This window comes from Capricornis sumatraensis, chromosome 13 (assembly GCF_032405125.1).
Source record: "Capricornis sumatraensis isolate serow.1 chromosome 13, serow.2, whole genome shotgun sequence".
Classification (NCBI taxonomy): Eukaryota; Metazoa; Chordata; class Mammalia; order Artiodactyla; family Bovidae; genus Capricornis; species Capricornis sumatraensis.
In genome coordinates this window covers 17,711,292-17,731,479 of record NC_091081.1, presented here as the reverse complement: position 1 = coordinate 17,731,479, position 20,188 = coordinate 17,711,292, and the positions used below count along the sequence as shown (strand labels likewise).

Here is a 20,188-nt window from a genome sequence, read left to right as displayed (position 1 = left end):
TTCTAGTTACAGTTAAGTACAAGCAGGAGAAAGTCTTATTCAGGAATTGCATATAGCTATTTCAGACATAAATTATAAAATTTTAACATTTAATGTATTCCTTGGTGCTCTGCTTTTATTTTCTTTATCACAAATACTTATTTTAAGAACATGTAATAAATGCTTTCATTTAACTTGACATCAATACTCTCTAGTCCCTTTAACAACTTATTCTTGGGTACTGTGTGACTCTGCTGTCCAAATTCAGTCTGTCATGAAAAGCACTAGCATGGCTTATAATGGACACTTTCCCCAAGTTGGAGGTCTTAAATGCAGTAAGTAAGTAAAACAAAACGCAGAATCATGAATAAGTTAGGAATACACTTCCCTCTAAACTAAACTTGGTTCCCATAGAGCTAGTAAAATCTTTAAATAAAAAATACACTATAATATCTTAAACAAAACTCATCATAGATTGGCAAAATGTCTAGAAAATTAGTATGCTTTTCCTCTATACAATATGGATAAAATTTCAACTAACATATTATTTTCTTATACTATAATTTAACCAGAGATTATAACAAAGTAACAATAAAAATATCCATTCAAAGGTTTTCTATTTATATATGGAATTTTCCAATTAAATGACAAGTTTAAAATTTAATAATGCACTTATTATTATTAATCCTTCATTCAGTTATCATTAGGTAAGACAGCAATTATTTAAGAAAATACCAAATGTGTATCTTCAAAACAATTCACTCAAAACTGCGTTCAGATAGAAAATGAATACAGAGTATATAACACACTTTACAAATAAAATAATAAGATCCTATTGAATCTAAAGAGGATTTTCCTTAAAATTTAAAACATTCCTATAAAACAGACTGAGAAGTCTTACAGAAATATGTAGTCTTGGCAACCAAAGGAAAGCTGAAGTCAGAAGCCTGGAGAACTGCTGAAGAAATCGGAATGTTTTGTCTTTGTCCCCCAACATTATTATGAACAAAGAAGATACAAACCAGTCATGGCTAGTGTAATTCCTCTGCAAGCAGACTGAAAAGCACGGTTAAGGAACTGCTATAATGTTTTATCTTACATGGTGAAATATTAGAACTCCATAAATATCCATTTCCAGAATCTCTATCAACAAAGATATTAACGATACTTAGCCCTCATTTTGTCTTCAACCAGCTTATAAGCTACTGATGTAAACGCCTGTGTGCATGCTCAGTTGTGTCTCTTTGCCACCCCATGGACTATAGCCTGCCAGGCTCCTCTTTTGCCATTTCCTTTTCCAGCAGATCTTCCCAACCCAGGGATCAAACCTGCATCTCCTGTGCCTCCTACATTGGCAAGCAGATTCTAAAATTAAACTTTATTAATAAAAAAAACTACTTGCACAGTAACTATTTTAATATACTATTTCCTGACATGTCCAGGGGAGGCCAAAATCAGCAGCGACTAGAGGAAAAAACTATACGCTTTGTGGAAACACACTGTTCAAGTCATTAACACAACAGTACCATCCTTTCTCTAGATTAGGTTATCTGTCAAATTATTAGCATAATCAAGTATTTTGAAAGTCCACATATTTTTAGAATTCAGTAAAGCTCAACATTCAGAAAACGAAGATCATGGCATCTGGTCCCATCACTTCATGGGACATAGATGGGGAAACAGTGGAACCAGTGTCAGACTTTATTTTTTGGGGCTCCATAATCATTGCAGATGGTGATTGCAGCCATGAAATTAAAAGACGCTTACTCCTTGGAAGGAAAGTTATGACCAACCTAGACAACACATTAAAAAGCAGAGACATTACTTTGTCAGCAAAGGTCCATCTAGTCAAGGCTATGGTTTTTCCAGTGGTCATGTATGGATGTGAGAGTTGGACTGTGAAGAAAGCTGAGCACTAAAGAATTGATGCTTTTGAACTGTGGTGTTGGAGAAGACTCTTGAGAGTCCCTTGGACTGCAAGGAGATCCAGCCAGTCCATTCTGAAGGAGATCAGCCCTGGGATTTCTTTGGAAGGAATGACGCTGAAGCTGAAACTCCAGTACTTTGGCCACCTCATGCGAAGAGTTGACTCCTTGGAAAAGACTCTGATGCTGGGAGGGATTGGGGGCAGGAGGAGAAGGGGATGACAGAGGGTGAGATGGCTGGATGGCATCACTGACTTGATGGACATGAGTCTGAGTGAACTCCGGGAGTTGGTGACGGACAGGGAGGCCTGGCGTGCTGCGATTCATGGGGTTGCAAAGAGTCGCACATGACTGAGCGACTGAATTGAACTGAAACCTATTTTAAATCTTCTCTATATACACCTGAACTCTATATACACCTGAAAATACGTTCTAATAACTAATTATTCAAGATTTAACTAATAAGGTTGAATTTAATCATTACTACTCAATCTAATAAAGTATCTATTTAAAATAATAGAATAAAATACTATAAAGATATAGCAAATCACTAATATAGGTTAAAGTATTATTTTCCTACAAAAGTTTTAAAGTATTCCGTCCAAAAATTCTGAAAGGCATATGAAGAAAGTTAAAGTACTGTCAGTCATTTAGAAAGGATATGAAGAGGAGATTTTATAGAAGCTTGCTGCTGTTTCAGGAATCTCTCACAATGTTTTAAAACCATGGTAAGATCATTTTCTGCACCATCTTTTAACAGGCTGAGGAACTTGCCATATCTAAATTAAATGTCCAGAAAACATACAAAATGAAAAATGTCAGGCCTTGCATAGTAAATTCATTTTTAAAAATTCATCAAACTGTAGTTCTCTTGAGATCTCATAGTTTTAAGTTTTCAAATTTCTACTTTTGGCATAACTATTATACAGAGCACTCATAAAAGAATAACACCTAATATATGTACCTGATAATTATGATATATCAGAATTTGCAGTATTCACCTGATAAATACAGTAACTTTAAAGGAAAATGAAGTAGTGATGAAAGAATAAAACATGGATACTATAGATGAGTAGTAGAATATAAGCACTTTTTTTCTTGAATTTAATCTATAACATGGAATGCTGACAGGCTAGCTTGACAGAATGCTAAGTCTAGAAGCAATTTTAGGGTTCATTTAGTCCAGTGACTCTACATGAGCATGGCACTGTTTTGGAAGTTTATGGGAGTGTTTCCGTTTGCCACAGTGACTGCAGGACCACTGATACTTGATGAGTGAGTGTCAGGAGGTTAGACATGGGACAGTCAGCCGTGCACAGTAACAACTTATAAATGCCCTACCTATTATTTGTATAGATAAAAAATTTATTTATAATTATCTGAAACTAATTGTGCTTCATATAAAACCATAATATATTAGTCTTATTTATCATACACTGAACGAAACCAAGTGTAAGTTAGGGAAAGAGTTCCTTCGCTTTGCCTGAAGCCTTCCTAAGACTTTTCATCATTTTGCAAAGTCACTTTGTTAGTGGCAACCCTCTTGTAATATTTGAAATACCAAAATAAAATCCACCTCCATTTGTAGCTGCCCCACAGCTACAATGATTCATAGGTGCCAGCTATGTCTCATAGTGTAGCTGTACACAAACATTTCATTATAAATCACTTTCCGTTTATGTCTTAACAATAAGACATCATGCTGAATTAGAAAAAAAAATGTGACTAGCTTGCTCATATTATCTATGGATTCCATTTTAGAATGGAAATAGGTCATTACAGTATAAAAGGCAGGTATAGGGTCACAAAACATAACCAGTGGGATATATACCCTATGTGATATAGGTGGATGTGCTAGAATCACTATCATAGATTTTATTATAATGCTATCAATCTATAGTCTTTTTTAAACACTTTCACATGTATCTTCTTTATACTTAATTCTGAAGATGATCCAACAGAACAGATAGAATGGGCCTGTCAAGATCCCCATTTAATAATGAAGGACTCATACCTTAACACCCAGTCTGTTTAGCTTGTCCGTTTCCTTTGAAAATTGTAATTTGAGTATGAAAAATTCAAACTACTATAATTTATTTATTCTGCTTTTACTTATGCATCTATCATTAAGATACTTTTATAATCATTAACTATAGTTATAGCCTGAAAATAAAAATTAATCATAGTTTAGCAAGTGGTATGACTGTGCTACCAATGTGCTGATACTTAAAATGTTTCTTTGGAAAAAACCTGATCATCATAGAGACTTAAATATGCTGTAATTAGCCTCTGAAATAATAATGAACCATAAGTGATTTACCTGCAAGGGTAATTTAACCATGTGCCAATATCCTCAAAACAAAGTTATCATTTTCTGAATGATAAACTCTGTATTTAAACTATACAAAATAGTTGATTGTTAACTTAAATACTATTAAGCACATATTAGCTAGATAAAAACAAATTCTAGAAATGCACAGGGAAATATTTCCCTATAATATACCTGACAGTCATTTTAATGCCAAGCTGTTGCACAGATGAAAGATTTTCATTCTTCACATTTGCATCAGTAGCTAAAAACAATAGAACACTGGGTTATAAAAATGTATAAAAGTCTGCACAATAATCACATTTTAATTGAAAATTGATGAAAGCAATATTTTTACATATTTTAATGTGAATCTTCAAAACACACTGATGAATCCTGTTCTTGTAAGAGCTGTCAGTTACATTTTTCAAAAAAATTAACAGGAAACCTTTTACAAAATAGTTTTTTTGGCCTATAAAATAGCATTTAAAAATATATTAAATACAAAACAAATAATCACAATTTTCAAGCAATCTACTTTTACTTGGTTCTCCAAACACAAAAGTCATAACACAAAAATGGTCTAGAATATTGTATTTTTATCAAGCAATGCATATATAAGATTCTGAATTACAAATATAGGTTAAGTATGGCTGTTTACATCTTAAATATTTAAGTGGTCAGTGTCAAAAAGGAATAATTGGTATTATTCTACTTAAAATGTACAGCAATTTACAAAGGTGGACTGAACAAGTTTATTCCTGCATACAGATATTCTTGATAGAGTACAAATTGTGGTCATCTTCCAAAAGTGAGAGGGGGGTATACAGTACAGAGGACTGACTACAGGATAGGCTGAAAGTTTGGACTAGTCTTTGACAACATTGGATGACCAAATAAAAACTAGAGTCAATAGCATCACTAGACAGCAAGGAGGGTGTAGCTGAAACTTTCAGTTTTGGGCCGACAAAACTATAGTGTGTACACACATGTGTGTGCACACACACACACACACACACACACTCTCACACATATAAATAAGGGAACTGCCAAGAATCACAAATTTACCTAGTGACAGATCTAGGTTTTCTGAATTCTGTATTGACAGGTTTGTTTTTTTTTTTCCCTATTACACACTGGTATATCTCATATTAACAATACACCTACTTCACTCATGAATTTATTCCATAGTTTTAATAAATCCCTTCTTATAAAGTAGGTGTGGAGCACCATGCTAGAATCTATAAGGGATAAAAGATAAATCATACATCATGACCTAACAGAACTTTCCATGCAGTGTCAGAGATAAAATTTGTATATAGAAAATTCAGATAAAGATGTTTTAAAGTGCAAAGTGGAACAAAAATGATACAGGTGAAGAATTATGTGAATTCATAAGAGGAAGAGATTAGGAAGAAGTAGCATTCAAACTGAATTTTAAAATATGGGTAGACAGGTAGAGAGATAGGTACAAATAAATTAAATATCACTGTTATTGACTATCTACTCTTTAAAGCAATAATAATTCATCTTTCTGCACTCCTGGTAAAGGTAACCTACTTCTAGTTTGGCAAGGACTTGCATGAACTTAGTACTTAAAGTCTCAAGCCCTAAGGAACCTCTCACTGTCCTGGGCAAACCAGACTGGTTGGTCAACTACCTAGCCTAAAGGGGTAATTTCTTAAACAAAAATAACAATTTAAAAAAATAAGTGTTTGTTAATTTCTTGATAAGATACATCTGACTTATACTTATTTTGATCAGAATATAGTCTTAGCAATATTGCTAAATTTCATAATGATAGCAATTAAGCTACAGTTTATATAGCTAAGAATCCCTTGCTACTTATAACCATTATGGTGCTGGAAGATGAACCTCTGCATCTAGAGAAGAAGGATACTACTTCTGCACTTCTCTTAGCAAGAGGCTGAGCAAGGAAGACTACTCAATGTTTTCTACAGGTTTTTGAAACCAGAATGATGATCGTATTCACCAACAATGCTCTGCATTAATTATAGGGCTATGCCCCAAGCCAGGCTTCAGCAATACATGAATCGTGAACTTCCAGATGTTTAAGTTGGCTTTAGAAAAAGTAGAGGAACCAGAGATCAAATTGCCAACATCTGCTGAATCATCGAAAAAGCAAGAGAGTTTCAGAAAAACATTTATTTCTGCTTTATTGACTATGTCAAAGCCTTTGACTGTGTGGATCACAATAAACTGCGGAAAATTCTGAAAGAGACGGGAATACCAGACCACCTGATCTACCTATTGAGAAACCTACATGCAGGTCAGGAAGCAACAGTTAGAACTGGACATGGAACAACAGACTGTTTCCAAATAGGAAAGATAGTACGTCAAGGCTGTATATTGTCACCCTGCTTATTTAACTTATATGCAGCGTACATCATGAGAAACGGCAATCAAGATTGCCGGGAGAAATATCAATAACCTTAGATATGCAGATGACACCACCCTTATGGCACAAAGTGGAAAGGAACTAAAAGGCTTCTTGATGAAAGTGAAAGAGGAGAGTGAAAAAGTTGGCTTAAAGCTCAACATTCTGAAAACTAAGATCATGGCATCTGGTCCCATCACTTCATGTGAAATACATGGGGAAACAGTGTAAACAGTGGCAGGCTTTTTTGGGGCTCCAAAATCACTGCAGATAGTGATTGCAGCCATGAAATTAAAAGATGCTTACTCCTTGAAAGGAAAGTTAAGACCAACCTAGATAGCACATTCAAAAGCAGAGACATTACTTTGCCAACAAAGGTCCATCTAGTCAAGGCTATGGTTTTTCCAGTGGTCATGTATTGATGTGAGAGTTGGACTGTGAAGAAAGCTGAGCACCGAAGAATTGATGCTTTTGAACTGTGGTGTTGGAGAAGACTCTTGAGAGTCCCTTGGACAAAAATAAATAACAATTAAAAAAAATAAGTGTCTGTTAATTTCTTGATAAGCTACATCTGACTTATACTTATTTTGTTCACAATACAGTCTTAGCAATGTTGCTAAATTTCATAGTGATAGCTACAGTTTAGATGGACCTCTACAGTTTACTTCTATGCACTGAGTTGAAATCCACACTTAAAGAAGTTAAACAGAACTTTAGAGATAGTTTCAATTGGATAGTCATAGCTTGCTGCACAAATTTTATTTTAAAGAAGGTACCAGTTAAATCTCCAAAAAGATTTTTAAAGGAGAATATATGACCTATTAAGTATACCAAAACAAACATCACATATCCACTCAAAAAATTACTAGGATGATAAAGATTTAGGTGACTTCAGAGTGAATAAAATTCCACTGAATGTTTCTTTTAGTAGGATGTCGGTCAGAAAATGGTTTATGGGTATATATCTAAAAAGAAGCTTCAATTTTAATTTGTATTTGACATACAGTATGACAACCTGACAGGCAGAAATGGATCTTGGACCACAAAAGTTGAGTGAAAAAATCTTTTGTTACACTTAACTTGGACTAAATACGATTTATGAAGCAGGAATTAAAATCTTCAGAAATAAAATGGAGCAAAATGATTAACTGAAATTCAATTATAAACATAGATGTATTCAGGGGACCCTGATACACTGCTGGCAACCAGTGCTTTACTGAAATGTGGATAATAGTGTGCGACACATAGCAATAAGTGATACACTGCTTAATAAACACCAAGAGGATGAATGAGGAGTTGAATGAATAAATGAACAAACATCCAGTGAACAACAAAAACTGTGCTTTACATATCAAACAAGATGCAAGGTGGAGATGCAAATAGATATGAATTTAACATCTTTTTTCCTGTATATTGAAATCAGGAAACAAAAAGATAATATAACTCCCATTCCCCAGAGTCACTGCGAAGCATAACAAAGTAAGTTACTGAATAAAGGTCAATCAACCAATGATACCTATAGCATCAGACTTACCCTACTTACTCATCAATGCCTAATTCATTCTCAGCATTAACTATTTATAATAACCAATCATTTTAATTACAAATATAATAATCTCAGAACAAAATGAGTTGAAAAAATTAACTTAATGTTGACTGAAATTACTCATTGTGGTAATACATACTGTTCTACTTTTAATATAGAAAGCTAGCACAGAGCAGGAATAGAAGAAATTAAATCTGTTTTGCTGGCACTTGGCTAATAGTGAGAAACTAAAATTTTCTGGAGAAGGAAATGGCAACCCACTGCAATATTCTTGCCTAGAGAATCCCGAGGACAGAGGAGCCTGGTGGGCTGCTGTCCATAGGGTCACACAGAGTTGGATACAAGTGAAGCGACTTAACATGCATGCATGCACTGGAGAAGGAAATGACAACCCACTCCAGTATTCTTGCCTGGAGAATCCCAAGGCCAGAGAAGCCTGGTGGGCTGCCATCTATGGGGTCACACGGAGTCAGACACGACTGAAGCGACTTAGCAGCAGCAGCAGCAAACAAATTTTCAGAAGAGTAAAGCATATCTCCACTGGATGACAAATACAGTATTAGAAGAGCTGTTACAGTGTGACTGTTTACTGACTCTCCTGAAAGCCCTGCTATATCAGTATCAGAGCCAGAAAACTTTTACTTCTAAAGAAGCCAACCAGTCCATTTCCTCCTGCCTTCTTCCTTACCCAAAATAAGCCTGAAGGTTCTGTACCTTCTTTTTAAATATAGGGTTGCTATCTATCCATTTTATTCAGTTTTTACCACCATAAAATTTAATTCCTTATGACCAGTAAGCTAGTGTAAGTATCTCAGTCTCCTAACTTACGTGTGTTAAATCACTTCAGTCATGTCCGACTCCCCAAGGGTCCTTTGTCCATGGGGATTCTCCAGGCGAGAATACTGGAGTGGATTGCCATGCTCTCCTCCAGGTTATCTTCCCCACCCAGGGACTGAACCAGTGTCTCCTGTGGCTCCTGCACTGCAGGCAGATTCTTTACCACTGAGCTACCAGGAAAGCCCGACTAATATAGTCAGCATTATTTGGAAAAAAGTGTTATTCTTTTCCATGTCATTGATTACACAATTGCCCTTGCCTGCAAGACTCCTTCCCTTTCCTATTTCTTTCAGCTGTCATAGCCCAGGAGGCAGTTCTATCATTGTTTTTTCCTTTAATCTTCCACTATGACATTAGTTAACACTGATCACTCTCCACTGAATACCTATAACATTACCACACAATCCCTCATTTGACAAAATCTCAACTCAAAAAGCTAACCTAATCGTTCCAGTACATTGCCTGAAACAAAGCAGCCAGCTGGGAAATGTCAGTTTTCCATTTCTTTACCTTCTATTTACCATGTGCTGCAAATTAAATTCAATTCATCATTTTAGATACATGCTCTATTTCCCCCCACCTTGTGGACAGGGTCATTCATATTATATACCTCCTTGAGATTATCTAGCATACTCACAAATATCCTCCATAAAATTAAGACAGAAAAGAGCATATTTACTGAATATCAAAAGAAAGTATAATGGACATTTAACTATATATAATAAATTTTAAAATATTTTAATAATGGAAAGGTGAAACAATGCAAAGTTCCCTGATATTTTTCCAAAATTTTGTTTAACATAAAGAGAAAAAGGATAAAATTGAAATATTTACCACCCTGAAAGGATTACTTAATTTATCATTTTAAAGAAGCAATTATAGAAGGAAAAATCTCCAACACATTCCAGGAAAATGAGCTGACAAACAGTTAACGTCTGTTAGGACTTGGAAAGGCACCTGTGCGGAGTTACAAACTGCAAATGTGCAGAACTTTTATCTGTTTGTTCTCTCCTCTTTCTTTAAGGGGATAAACAGCCAAACTAATTTGATTTTTCCAGATTTGCAAATTTTATAATGGATTGAAATCCTGAGGGAGCTAACAACAGATGGATGACTGTGTTATTCTAATTTCAGCTACCTTAGGGTTTAGCAAGCTGTCATTTTTTAAAAGCCAATCAATTTCTCATTTCAAGAAACATGAAAAAACACTAAATATATCTATCTAGCGACTGCTTTGAAACATCTTTTATATCAAAACATGGTTTTTGTTTACTTAAAGTAAATAGAGTAAAATTTTGTGATTGCAAACCATTGTTTCACTAGCCAAAAAATTAATGATAAAGGACAGGGATATCTAAAGCCATGAGAAGAAAACAATACTAGCAACAAACTTAGCACATGTCATAATAATAAATAGTAATCAATCAACAGGAAGCCACTTTATTTTCATTCATTCTCTAAAACACCATTGGATAGTTGTTTACCTGGAGCCTCTTAAGAATTTAAATTCACATTCAGGGTTTATCTGCCTAGATAACAGGCTTCCCCAGTAGCTCAGTGGTAAAGAATCTGCCTGCAGTGCAGGAGACACAGGTTCCATCCCTGGATCAGGAAGATCCCCTGGAGCAGGAAATGGCAACCCACTCCAGTATTCTCGCCTGGGAAATCTCAAGGACAGAGGAGCCTGGTGGGCTACAGTCCATGGGGTCACAGAGAGTTGGATATAACTTAGTGACTAAACAACAACAACTGCCTAGATAATACATTCAGTAAGGCCAACATCTGAGATCTCTTCATCATAATTTAGAAATATAACAGAGGGTAGTAAATGCATGCACACTGAGCAATCAGCCTTGTTGAATATTTAGATAACATATACAACATAATGTTAATTTTAGATTATCTACAGAACATATAACCCAATAGAACAATGTACCAAAGAGAGCTGTAGAATTTGAAGATTATATTACTGAAGATAGCCCCTCTGGCCATTCAAATTTCCATGATTACCACTTCTTACTTATTTCCTCTCTTACAGACTTGATCATTAATCCCTGTATGTTTTTTCACATACTTTTTCAGGTTTGTTCATAAAGTTGTAATTTCTTCATAGACAGTTTTCTTCAAATTTTTCTTCATTAGTCCTAATTTCTTCCCTCTGAATCTCAGTTTCCCAATTTTTAAATGTGATGATTATACACCTGCTGTCACAGAATACAGCTGATCCTTGAACAATGCAAGGGTTAGGGTGCCAACCCCATGCAGCAGGTAAAAATTCAAGTATAACTTTATAATTGGCCTTCCATATCCTCAGCTCTACATCAATGGATTCAGCAAACCATGGATTTGGTGGTACTGTAGTAGGTATTTATTGGAAAAAAAATCTGCATGCTGAACCTCCACAGTTCAAAATCATATTGTTCAAGGGTAGCTACAGGGTTGAACAATATAATGCACATCAGATGCCTCAGTGCTTTATTCCACTCACAAGCAGGAAGCAAGTTATCAGTTCTCTTCATCTACCTTAATTTGTTTTATTCTACCTTGTGTTTTCCTCTCATTTCTTTGCTTTCATTTCCTTATGATCACTTTTATCCCTTTTCCAAATCTGCATTAGATATCACTATGATTTAATTACATATATGTGTACTTGTAAATCACACCAGATTTAGAATTGTTACACAGATGTACTGTGTGAACATAGATGTTATTTAATGGTATGGATAATTAATCTAACAAAATACCTCAAAAGCTATGTTAAAGATAAAGAGGCGTTTGAGACTAATGAAATACTTTAAATTAGCCATACGTGTGTTCAGTTGTTTAGTCGTGTCCGGCTTTTTGCTACTCCATGGACTGTAGCCCACCAGGCTCCTCTGTCCATGGGATTCTCCAGGCAAGAACACTGGAGTGGGTTGCCATTTCCCTCTCCACGGGATCTCTCCAACCCAGGGAGTAAATCCAGTCTCCTGCATTGCAGGTGGCTTCTTTACCAACTGAGCCATCAGGAAAGCACAATGTGATAAATATCAGATTGGTATTTTAAGATGAATGCAACAGGAGCACAGAGGAGGGACTTATGATTGGGAGAAAGAGGGAAGGTGACATTCTAGCTGCAGCTTTACAGTAGTTGGACATTATCGCATGGATGTCATGAGGAAGAAAGAAGTTTATCCAGAATGAACACTAGGAGCACAACAGGTTCAATGATACAAATGCACAGGATATGTTTGGGCAGTGATGAATCATAGAGTTAAAAAAATAAGTAACCCAGACCGAGAATATATCTTTAAAATTTTCTTTCTTTCTATGGAGATTTGAAACATTATGTCTAACTTGAATAAATGCATATTTGAAGGATGGTTTCTTCAGCAAACAGAAAAGTCGTGTTAGTCTTAAGAGGAAGAGGGGCAATATCCCATGATGGTCTATTACTGTGAATCTAGGCCACCTCTCTGCTTTCTTCACAGTGTCTTCACCTACTGGATAGTCACCTTTGGGAAAGTTCAGTTCTTCCCTGTACCTCATCCTTTACATAGTTACTAAATTAATCATCCTAAAGAACGGATGAATCAAGTAAAGCTTCTGGTCCAAAATCTTAAACGTTTTCACTTTTCACAGGCAAAAGAGTAAATCAAATTCATTGACACAGTATACAAAGCTCTTATCCTTCACTCCATTCTTTCCTTTTTTGTCAAACAATTATTAACATTGTTACTCTAGGTGCAGAGGACAAGATCAGTAAGACACAGAAACTACCCTATAGGAGTGTGCTGCCACATGAAGGATTAGACATTAAGTCGGAATACGAGAAAAACAGGACGAAGAGATGTGTATTAGTTTTATACAGTAAGCTGAAGATTTAGTAATTGGTATTTTCAACCCATACTTTCCCCCTAAATTCCAGATTCAAACAGCCAACATGTACAGAGCATGTCTACTTAAATGTGTAAAAAGTATTCAAAATATAACATAAAAGCAAGCTCCTAATCTCCTCTCTGAACCTTATTCTTCACGCATTCTTCTTTATCTCAGTGTTTAATAATCCACCCTTTCAGTGGCTCAGATCACTAACCTAGGTCTTTGACCCCTCTTTCTCACTCTATCTTCTGTCTGTCAGCCTATTCTGTCGGTCCTATTTTCAAAATATACTTAGAATCCATGTGTGTGTGTGTGTGTGTGTGTGTTAGTCACTCAGCCATGTCTGACTTTTTTCAGCCCATGGAATGTAGCCCACCAGGCTCCTCTGTCCATGGGATTATCCAGGCAAGAATACTGGAGTGGGTTGCCATTTCCTTCTCCAGGCGATCTTCCTGATCCAGGGATTGAACCTGGGTCTCCTGAATTGCAAGTGTACGCTTTACCATCTGAGCTAGAATCCAAATACTTTTGACCAGCTCCACTGACATCCCCATCCAAGCCATTGCCAATTTTCATCATTATCTTTTCAATAGCCTCCTAACTCATCAGTCTTTTCCCAATACAGCAGCCACAATGATATTTTAAAAATGTAAATCTGAGGATGTCACTCCTATGTTCAAGATTCTGCAATAACTTTAAAATCCCTCTATCAGGGATTTCCCCAGAAGTCCAGTGGTCAAGACTGTGCTTTCATTGCCGAGGGCGCAGATTCCACGCCTGGTCAGGGATCTAAGATCCCACAAGCCATGCAGTGTGCACCCATCTGCCTTCCATCCACATATCATTCTAACTTCAACACCAAAAATTGTCCCCCTTACTCTTTTTGAGCTATACCAGTCTCCTTCCTAGTTAATTGCTGGAATTTTCTCTGAAAACATTCATATATCTTGCTGCCAACTTCTGCTGGTCCAAACACTATTTAACACTGGAACCTCCAACAGCAACCAGCACTTCGTAGATCCCTTCCCTGCTGTGTATTTCTCACTTACCACCATACCACTTGACATACTGGATGTTTTACTTATCTACTGTCTATCTCCCAATAAAAAGGTAAACTCTATCAAGGCAAGACTTTTTTTCTCTCTTTTGTTCACTGATGTCTCCAAGTGCTTTGAGCGATTCTATTATATAGTAGAGGAAAATATCGATTTGCTGAATAAATGAATGTGTATCTGGAGAAGAGAGGGTGAGGCTGGCAATGCTGCTAATAGTTTAGTGTTTTGAAAAACAAATGAGGCATGGAGAAATGGGGATGATGCTAGAGAAGAAAGAAGAACAGTAACCTAAGGCCTTGGGTGTCATGATAAGAATCTTAAACTGTATGCAGTGGTCAATGGTAAACTTCTAAAAGGTAGATGAATGAACAGGTCAGATTTACACTTCCTATATCATTCTGAAAGCAACATAAAGAATACTTCTGAAAAAAAAAATGAGACTCCAATTAGAAAAATGAGGTAAAGACAATGTTGCAATAACCTAGGCAAGAAGTAACGGTGGCTTAAACTAACATAAACAAGAGGAGAGATAGAGGTAAGGGGATAAATTTGAAATATATTAAGAACATAGAATATGGTTTGCTGACTAGGCGGGAAGCTGGTTTAGATGCCCACCAAAATAGTGTAGGTGGAGGAAGTATCTCAATGAGGTATGATAAAGTAATGCTCTTGTTGGACATTTTGAGCCTGAGGGTTCTTTAGCACATTCAGGTGATGCTTACCTATCAAGCATCTGGAAATATGAGAATGAAGCTTATAGATATTTGAGTAGAAGAGATAAACTTAGAAGTCATCAATATATAAGGTATGCAAAATAAAACAGTATAAACAGATGAGATCACTATGAGACAGTGGATAAAAGCTGAAGAATGGAAGATACCGCCATAAGGAAAAACAAATTTCAATGGGTAGACAGAAGGAAAAAAAAAAAGAGTTAACAACAACAACAAAGCTAGAGAGTAACGAGGAAACCGAGATATTTGCACAGAAAAGACGAGAAGATATCTGGAATGTATATAACCCAAAGTGAGAGATTTTAAGAATGGAAAACCTTGTGTATATTTGCATCGAATTACACTTGTCTATGAAACATTATCTATTTGCATACCAAGCACTTTCCAAAATTCAAAATGTTTAAATTGTACCTGTATATTCCACTGAAGGGAAGTAGCATTCAGATGGGCTTTCAGAAAGATGAAGTACAAATTTTTCAAGTAATTCTACTAAAGCTGTAATAAACAAGAGAATAATTAGGATATTTAAGGTCAAGAATCATACATGATACTTTTACCAGTAGGTAAAAGTCATTAGAACTTCTTCACAATTATGCTCTTGAGGGGAGCCAATTCAAAACATATCGTTTTAATATTCACAATAATCTTTCCAATGTAAATTAAATTTTAAATAGCTTCACTGCAAACCTATTCAATGTGAAACTGGAAAAGGACCATCTGTTATCTTTAGATCCTCTAAGGATTACTTCAGAATTTTCTAAATGATTTCAATTCAGAAAAAAAATTATCACAAATTAGGCTACAATATCTTACCATCATTATTCATACCTGCAGAAAAAACATCACATGAACTTCAAGACCAGAATTAATGCATAGCTCACATCCCTTTCAAAAGCACATTTTATATGTTTTATATACTTGACAACAGACGTTATCTGTTCAGGGTAAACAGATCAAAGGTAAGATAGGCAGGAGCTGTAAAGAGGGAGGGATGAATAGGTAGAGCAGAGAATTTCTAGGGCAGTGAAACTCTTTTGTAAGACACTACAGTGGTGGATACATGTCATCATTATGACATCTGTCAAAATTCATAGAATGTGAAACATCAAGAGTGAACCCTAATGTAAACTATGGACTCTTGATGATAATGACATGTCAATGTAGTTTCATCAGTTGTGACAAGTATACCACTCTGGTATGAGATGTTGTTAGTTGGGGAGGTTTTAAACGTGTAAGGAGAGAATATGCGAGAACTTTCTGTATTTCCTGCTCAACTTTGCTGTGAATCTAAAATTGCTCTAAAAGTTTATTAATTCAAAGAAAAGTTGAAAAAAAGATGCCTGTCAATGTAACAGTATATAAATATTTGCATATATTACCGCCAAAATGGATATAACCAAGTGAATTATAATGAATATGCAATTTAGAATTATTTTTGCTGGAAATAAATGTATCTGAAGAGTAACTGATATGCTTGTAATTAGGGCAAGTAAGTTCTAGTCACTTTTAAAACTTGTGCCCTGGTTATATTCAGGATATTGACTGTGACACATGTTAACTGAATGCACCCTTTATCACATCTAAGAGCATTTTAAGATATAATTCATGAGGAAAAGTTAGTGTTCAACATGCCAGAAATGTAAAGTCAAAGAGGGATAACATATGCTTTCCAACAACTACAGGTCTAACAAGCTACATCTCATGATACAGCTTAAGCAACATCTCTAGATAAAAATGAATTTTTTTTAAATTTGTGGAACTCTATTCATATTGATTTCAAGTTGAAATATTTAAATATTTAAACATGAAAATGCAATAGGATCAGAAAGAACACTAGTATTGTAGATTATTTATAGATTGGTTCTATCTTCACACACATAAGCACAAATACTCCCACTTTTGGAGAAATCTTTCAAGTGGTTTCTTTTCTATGAACCTATACGTAAATAATAGCCTTTCAGTGAGAGCTTTCAACTTCTATGCGTTTGTTTATAAGTCACAAAATGCTGTCTCTTGAGATTATAATTCTTCAGAAATCAGGTGAAGAGAAGTGTGTGACTGCTGGCATGAGGAAAGCAGTGAACAGGATCAGGTTCAGCCATCAGACAGTTAGAAATATGTCAGTGAAGACAAAGCACACATCTGTGAAGGCGCTAAAACAATAAAACATTTGAAACTTGAGTCACCAGGCTAACTTCAGACTTTACAAGGCATACTACTGATTCTGAAATATGGAATTATGCTATTAGATCATAATATATTGGAGGCTTATAAAGTAATTTATGCATCCTATATAAAGATGACATCACTGAATCAACCAGAGAAAGTTCATAATTTCTATTGATTCCAATATATTTGTTTTGCCCAGCAATCGAAACAGCACTATGTATTTCCAAATATTTTGAGAGATAAACTACAGTCATGAAACAATGTTAAAAACCAATTCACATGTGGTAGTTGAACCCACACTTACAATTTATTGGCACCATCTCTCTAACAATGACAACAACAAAACTGCATAATTACTAGCATGGCTATCAGCACAACTCACTACCTGTCAGTTCACTAGAAATTCCATTATCTGAGACTCCAGGAAATTAATTCACATAAAACATTTCTTAACTTTTAAGAATACATTAACTCCAGGATATTGCTATCTAGAAAGTAAACTGTTGAATATTGTTTTAGGTGGATTTTTATTTTGAATGACAAACTTGGAATCTCTATAAAGGATTTTAAATTAGAAACCATCTCCTTTTAATTATACTCAGTCCCTAGGGTTGGACTATGACATCAGTAGACTATAAAACCAAAGTTTATGATATCTACATGATAAAAGAGGACCTGGGTTTTACTGCTGTGGAAAAACCAAAGGCAGATTGTTCAGGGATAAGTGTATTTTCCCTTGGCATTGCCATCACAACAGCAGCTGGTTCCAAAAAACTCAGTGTTTGTAAATATGCATGGTTTCTCCAGGATTCACTCTTTAATTCTTTTATCTTTTATCACTGCTGGCACATCCTCAGATCACAAGGAAATCACACTATGTGCTCAGTTTTTTCCTGATCGTTATCCTGCATACAACCACCAGATGTTTGTTGCTTGAACACTTGATTATTCAGAATATACCACACCTTTCATGTGTGAAACAGATACATGAGTGGAGGGAAAGTAGAGTTTGTGGCCTCTTTACCACTGGGTGATGGTGAAAGTCCTGACTCTCTACTTAGGTCTCCCTGACACCACCTATCAGCTAGAGGCAGGGTGTCTCATCACTGTCAGGTGAGAATAGAAGTGCAAGCTGCAACCCAAGTCTTGTTTGCAAGACTTCTACAGTGGTGTCTGGCTAGATTAAAGTGCTCACTTTCTACAAGTTTTATCTTGGTAGACTGCCCTTATCCTGGCACTTTGGTTAGAAGGAGCAGGCTTTTATTGCCCAGTCCTCATTTTTTCCCTTGCATCCACTGATATTCTTCATCACTCAGCCTAGGATATATGAGGCAAAAACAAAACCCAAGAAATGTCATCTTTGTTCCTTGGATCCCAAGGTCCCTAGTCAGTTTGTCTTTTCAATCCAGAGTCACATACGAAACATAAGATTATGTCCACAAATCTCAGATGTACATAGTAGGAGAGAAAAGGGAAAGATCATCTACTCCATCTTTCAAAAGTAGATATCATCTCTTTTCTTTCCCATTATGAATATTTAGACCCCTTACAGGCTGGATGTAAGTTCTGCCATATAAATTAGACCACCACACACAATTTTAAAAAAATCCTCAGCCAATTTCAAATCATGCTTTATTCTTATATTATTCACCATTAATACTGAATCTTAGAAAATTATCTGATGTATCAAGTACAGCTGCTTTACAGCCATAAGCAGATGTAAGACAGGTCGATTTGAAGTCCATGTAAGTAAGTAAGTAGGTGAAGTTGCTCAGTCGTGTCCAACTCTTTGCAACCCCATGGACTGCAGCCTACCAGGCTCCTTCGTCCATGGAATTTTCCAAGAAACAGTACTGGAGTGGGTTGCCATTTCCTTCTCCAGGTGATCTTCCCAATCCAGGGGTTGAACCTGGGTCTCCCGCACTGCAGGCAGACGTTTTACCATCTGAGCCACCAGGGGTGCCCTAAAGTCCATAGGTACATAGCAATTATGAGTATTCTTTGAGTATACCAGTACAGCTGTAGTTCAGGATTCAGAAGGTGATAGATTAGAAATTGTCCTGAATTCCTCTTCCCTTTGATTAATTGTCAAGAAGAGGGTCTAAAAAAAAGAGGAGCTTTGGTAACAGAATCACATGATGGGTAGAACCACTAGAATACCACTAAGGCTAGCCCAATAACGATATATGATGGTGCCCACAGCATAAAGTGAGTGGAAAAAAACCAGAATTGATGCTTTTGTCCCTTTAGGCGCCATTAATGATCCTCATTTCAGGTCTCAGGCTTCCATCATACCACCTCTTATGTTTCCTTTGGTGCCTTAATATCTCTCTTTCTGCCTAGAGCAGTCTGTACTAAACCTGTATGTCTCTCATTTTTTTAAAGCTGATTTACTAGCACGTTGATATTATCAGATAACATAAATTATTAAAGATTTTTGTCTCCTTATTGTATATTGGAAATCATAACTGGCTGGGAAAAAGGAAAGTGTTATAGGAATCAGATCCAGAGATAAATAAGCAGACTTTAAAATTACTTTGTGTAAGTACATTTATTGACATGGAAATTCTATACAATATGGTATTGAGTGAACTGACAAAAGAAAATAGCATGCTAGGTATTAACTCTTTGGGGCTAAGAATAATTTAGTAATAATCTTATTCTGCAGAGATTATAAGGCAAATTTCAGTCTCTTCATTTTGTTTATACTTTCTAATCTTCCTAGAATGATCATATATTTCACATAATAACTTAGTTGCTAAAAGGTTAATACTAGAATCAAAGTAGTAACAGATGAAATGGATGAGAAAGAACAGATTTTAAAAATTTAAGAATAAACTCTATAAGACATGGTAACCAAATACATGAAAGTCAGAAGATGAAAGCAAGAGATAAATCAAGAAGAAATAGGTTGTTCCCTTCAATTACTGTACTAGGTACAGGCTAGTGACTACAGGCAGAAAAAATGTAAGAAGAACATATTTTAATACTTTCCATGGCATCTCATACAGATAAAATCTAAATGGCAGGACAAAATGACAATACTCGATTAAATGCTCAGAGGAAAAATTTTTAAAAAGTATATCAGTTCAGTTCATATCAGTTGCTCAGTTGTGTCCGACTCTTTGTGACCCCATGAGTCGCAGCACGCCAGGCCTCCCTGTCCATCACCAACTCCTGAAGTTCACTCAAACTCACGTCCATTGAGTCGGTGATACCATCCAGCCATCTCATCCTCTGTCGTCCCTTTCTCCTCCCGCCCTCAATCCCTCCCAGCATCAGAGTCTTTTCCAATGAGTCAACTCTTCGCATGCGGTGGCCAAAGTATGGGAGTTTCAGCTTCAGCATCAGTCCTTCCAAAGAACACCCAGGGCTG

At 35.9% G+C, this 20,188-nt stretch overlaps 1 protein-coding gene across 2 annotated transcripts in view; it reads right to left on the bottom strand.

Annotated features, from left to right (window-relative positions):
* Positions 1-20,188, bottom strand: part of TBC1D32 (TBC1 domain family member 32) — a 189,602-nt gene that overhangs the window by 30,518 nt on the left and 138,896 nt on the right. For both annotated transcript variants that reach the window (XM_068985227.1, XM_068985228.1), the window contains 4 exons: positions 15,055-15,138; positions 4,408-4,477; positions 2,568-2,683; positions 881-1,035 (listed from right to left, as the gene is read on the bottom strand). In XM_068985227.1, coding sequence (XP_068841328.1) covers positions 881-1,035; positions 2,568-2,683; positions 4,408-4,477; positions 15,055-15,138 — 425 coding nt within the window. The remainder of the gene's footprint in view (positions 1-880; positions 1,036-2,567; positions 2,684-4,407; positions 4,478-15,054; positions 15,139-20,188) is intronic.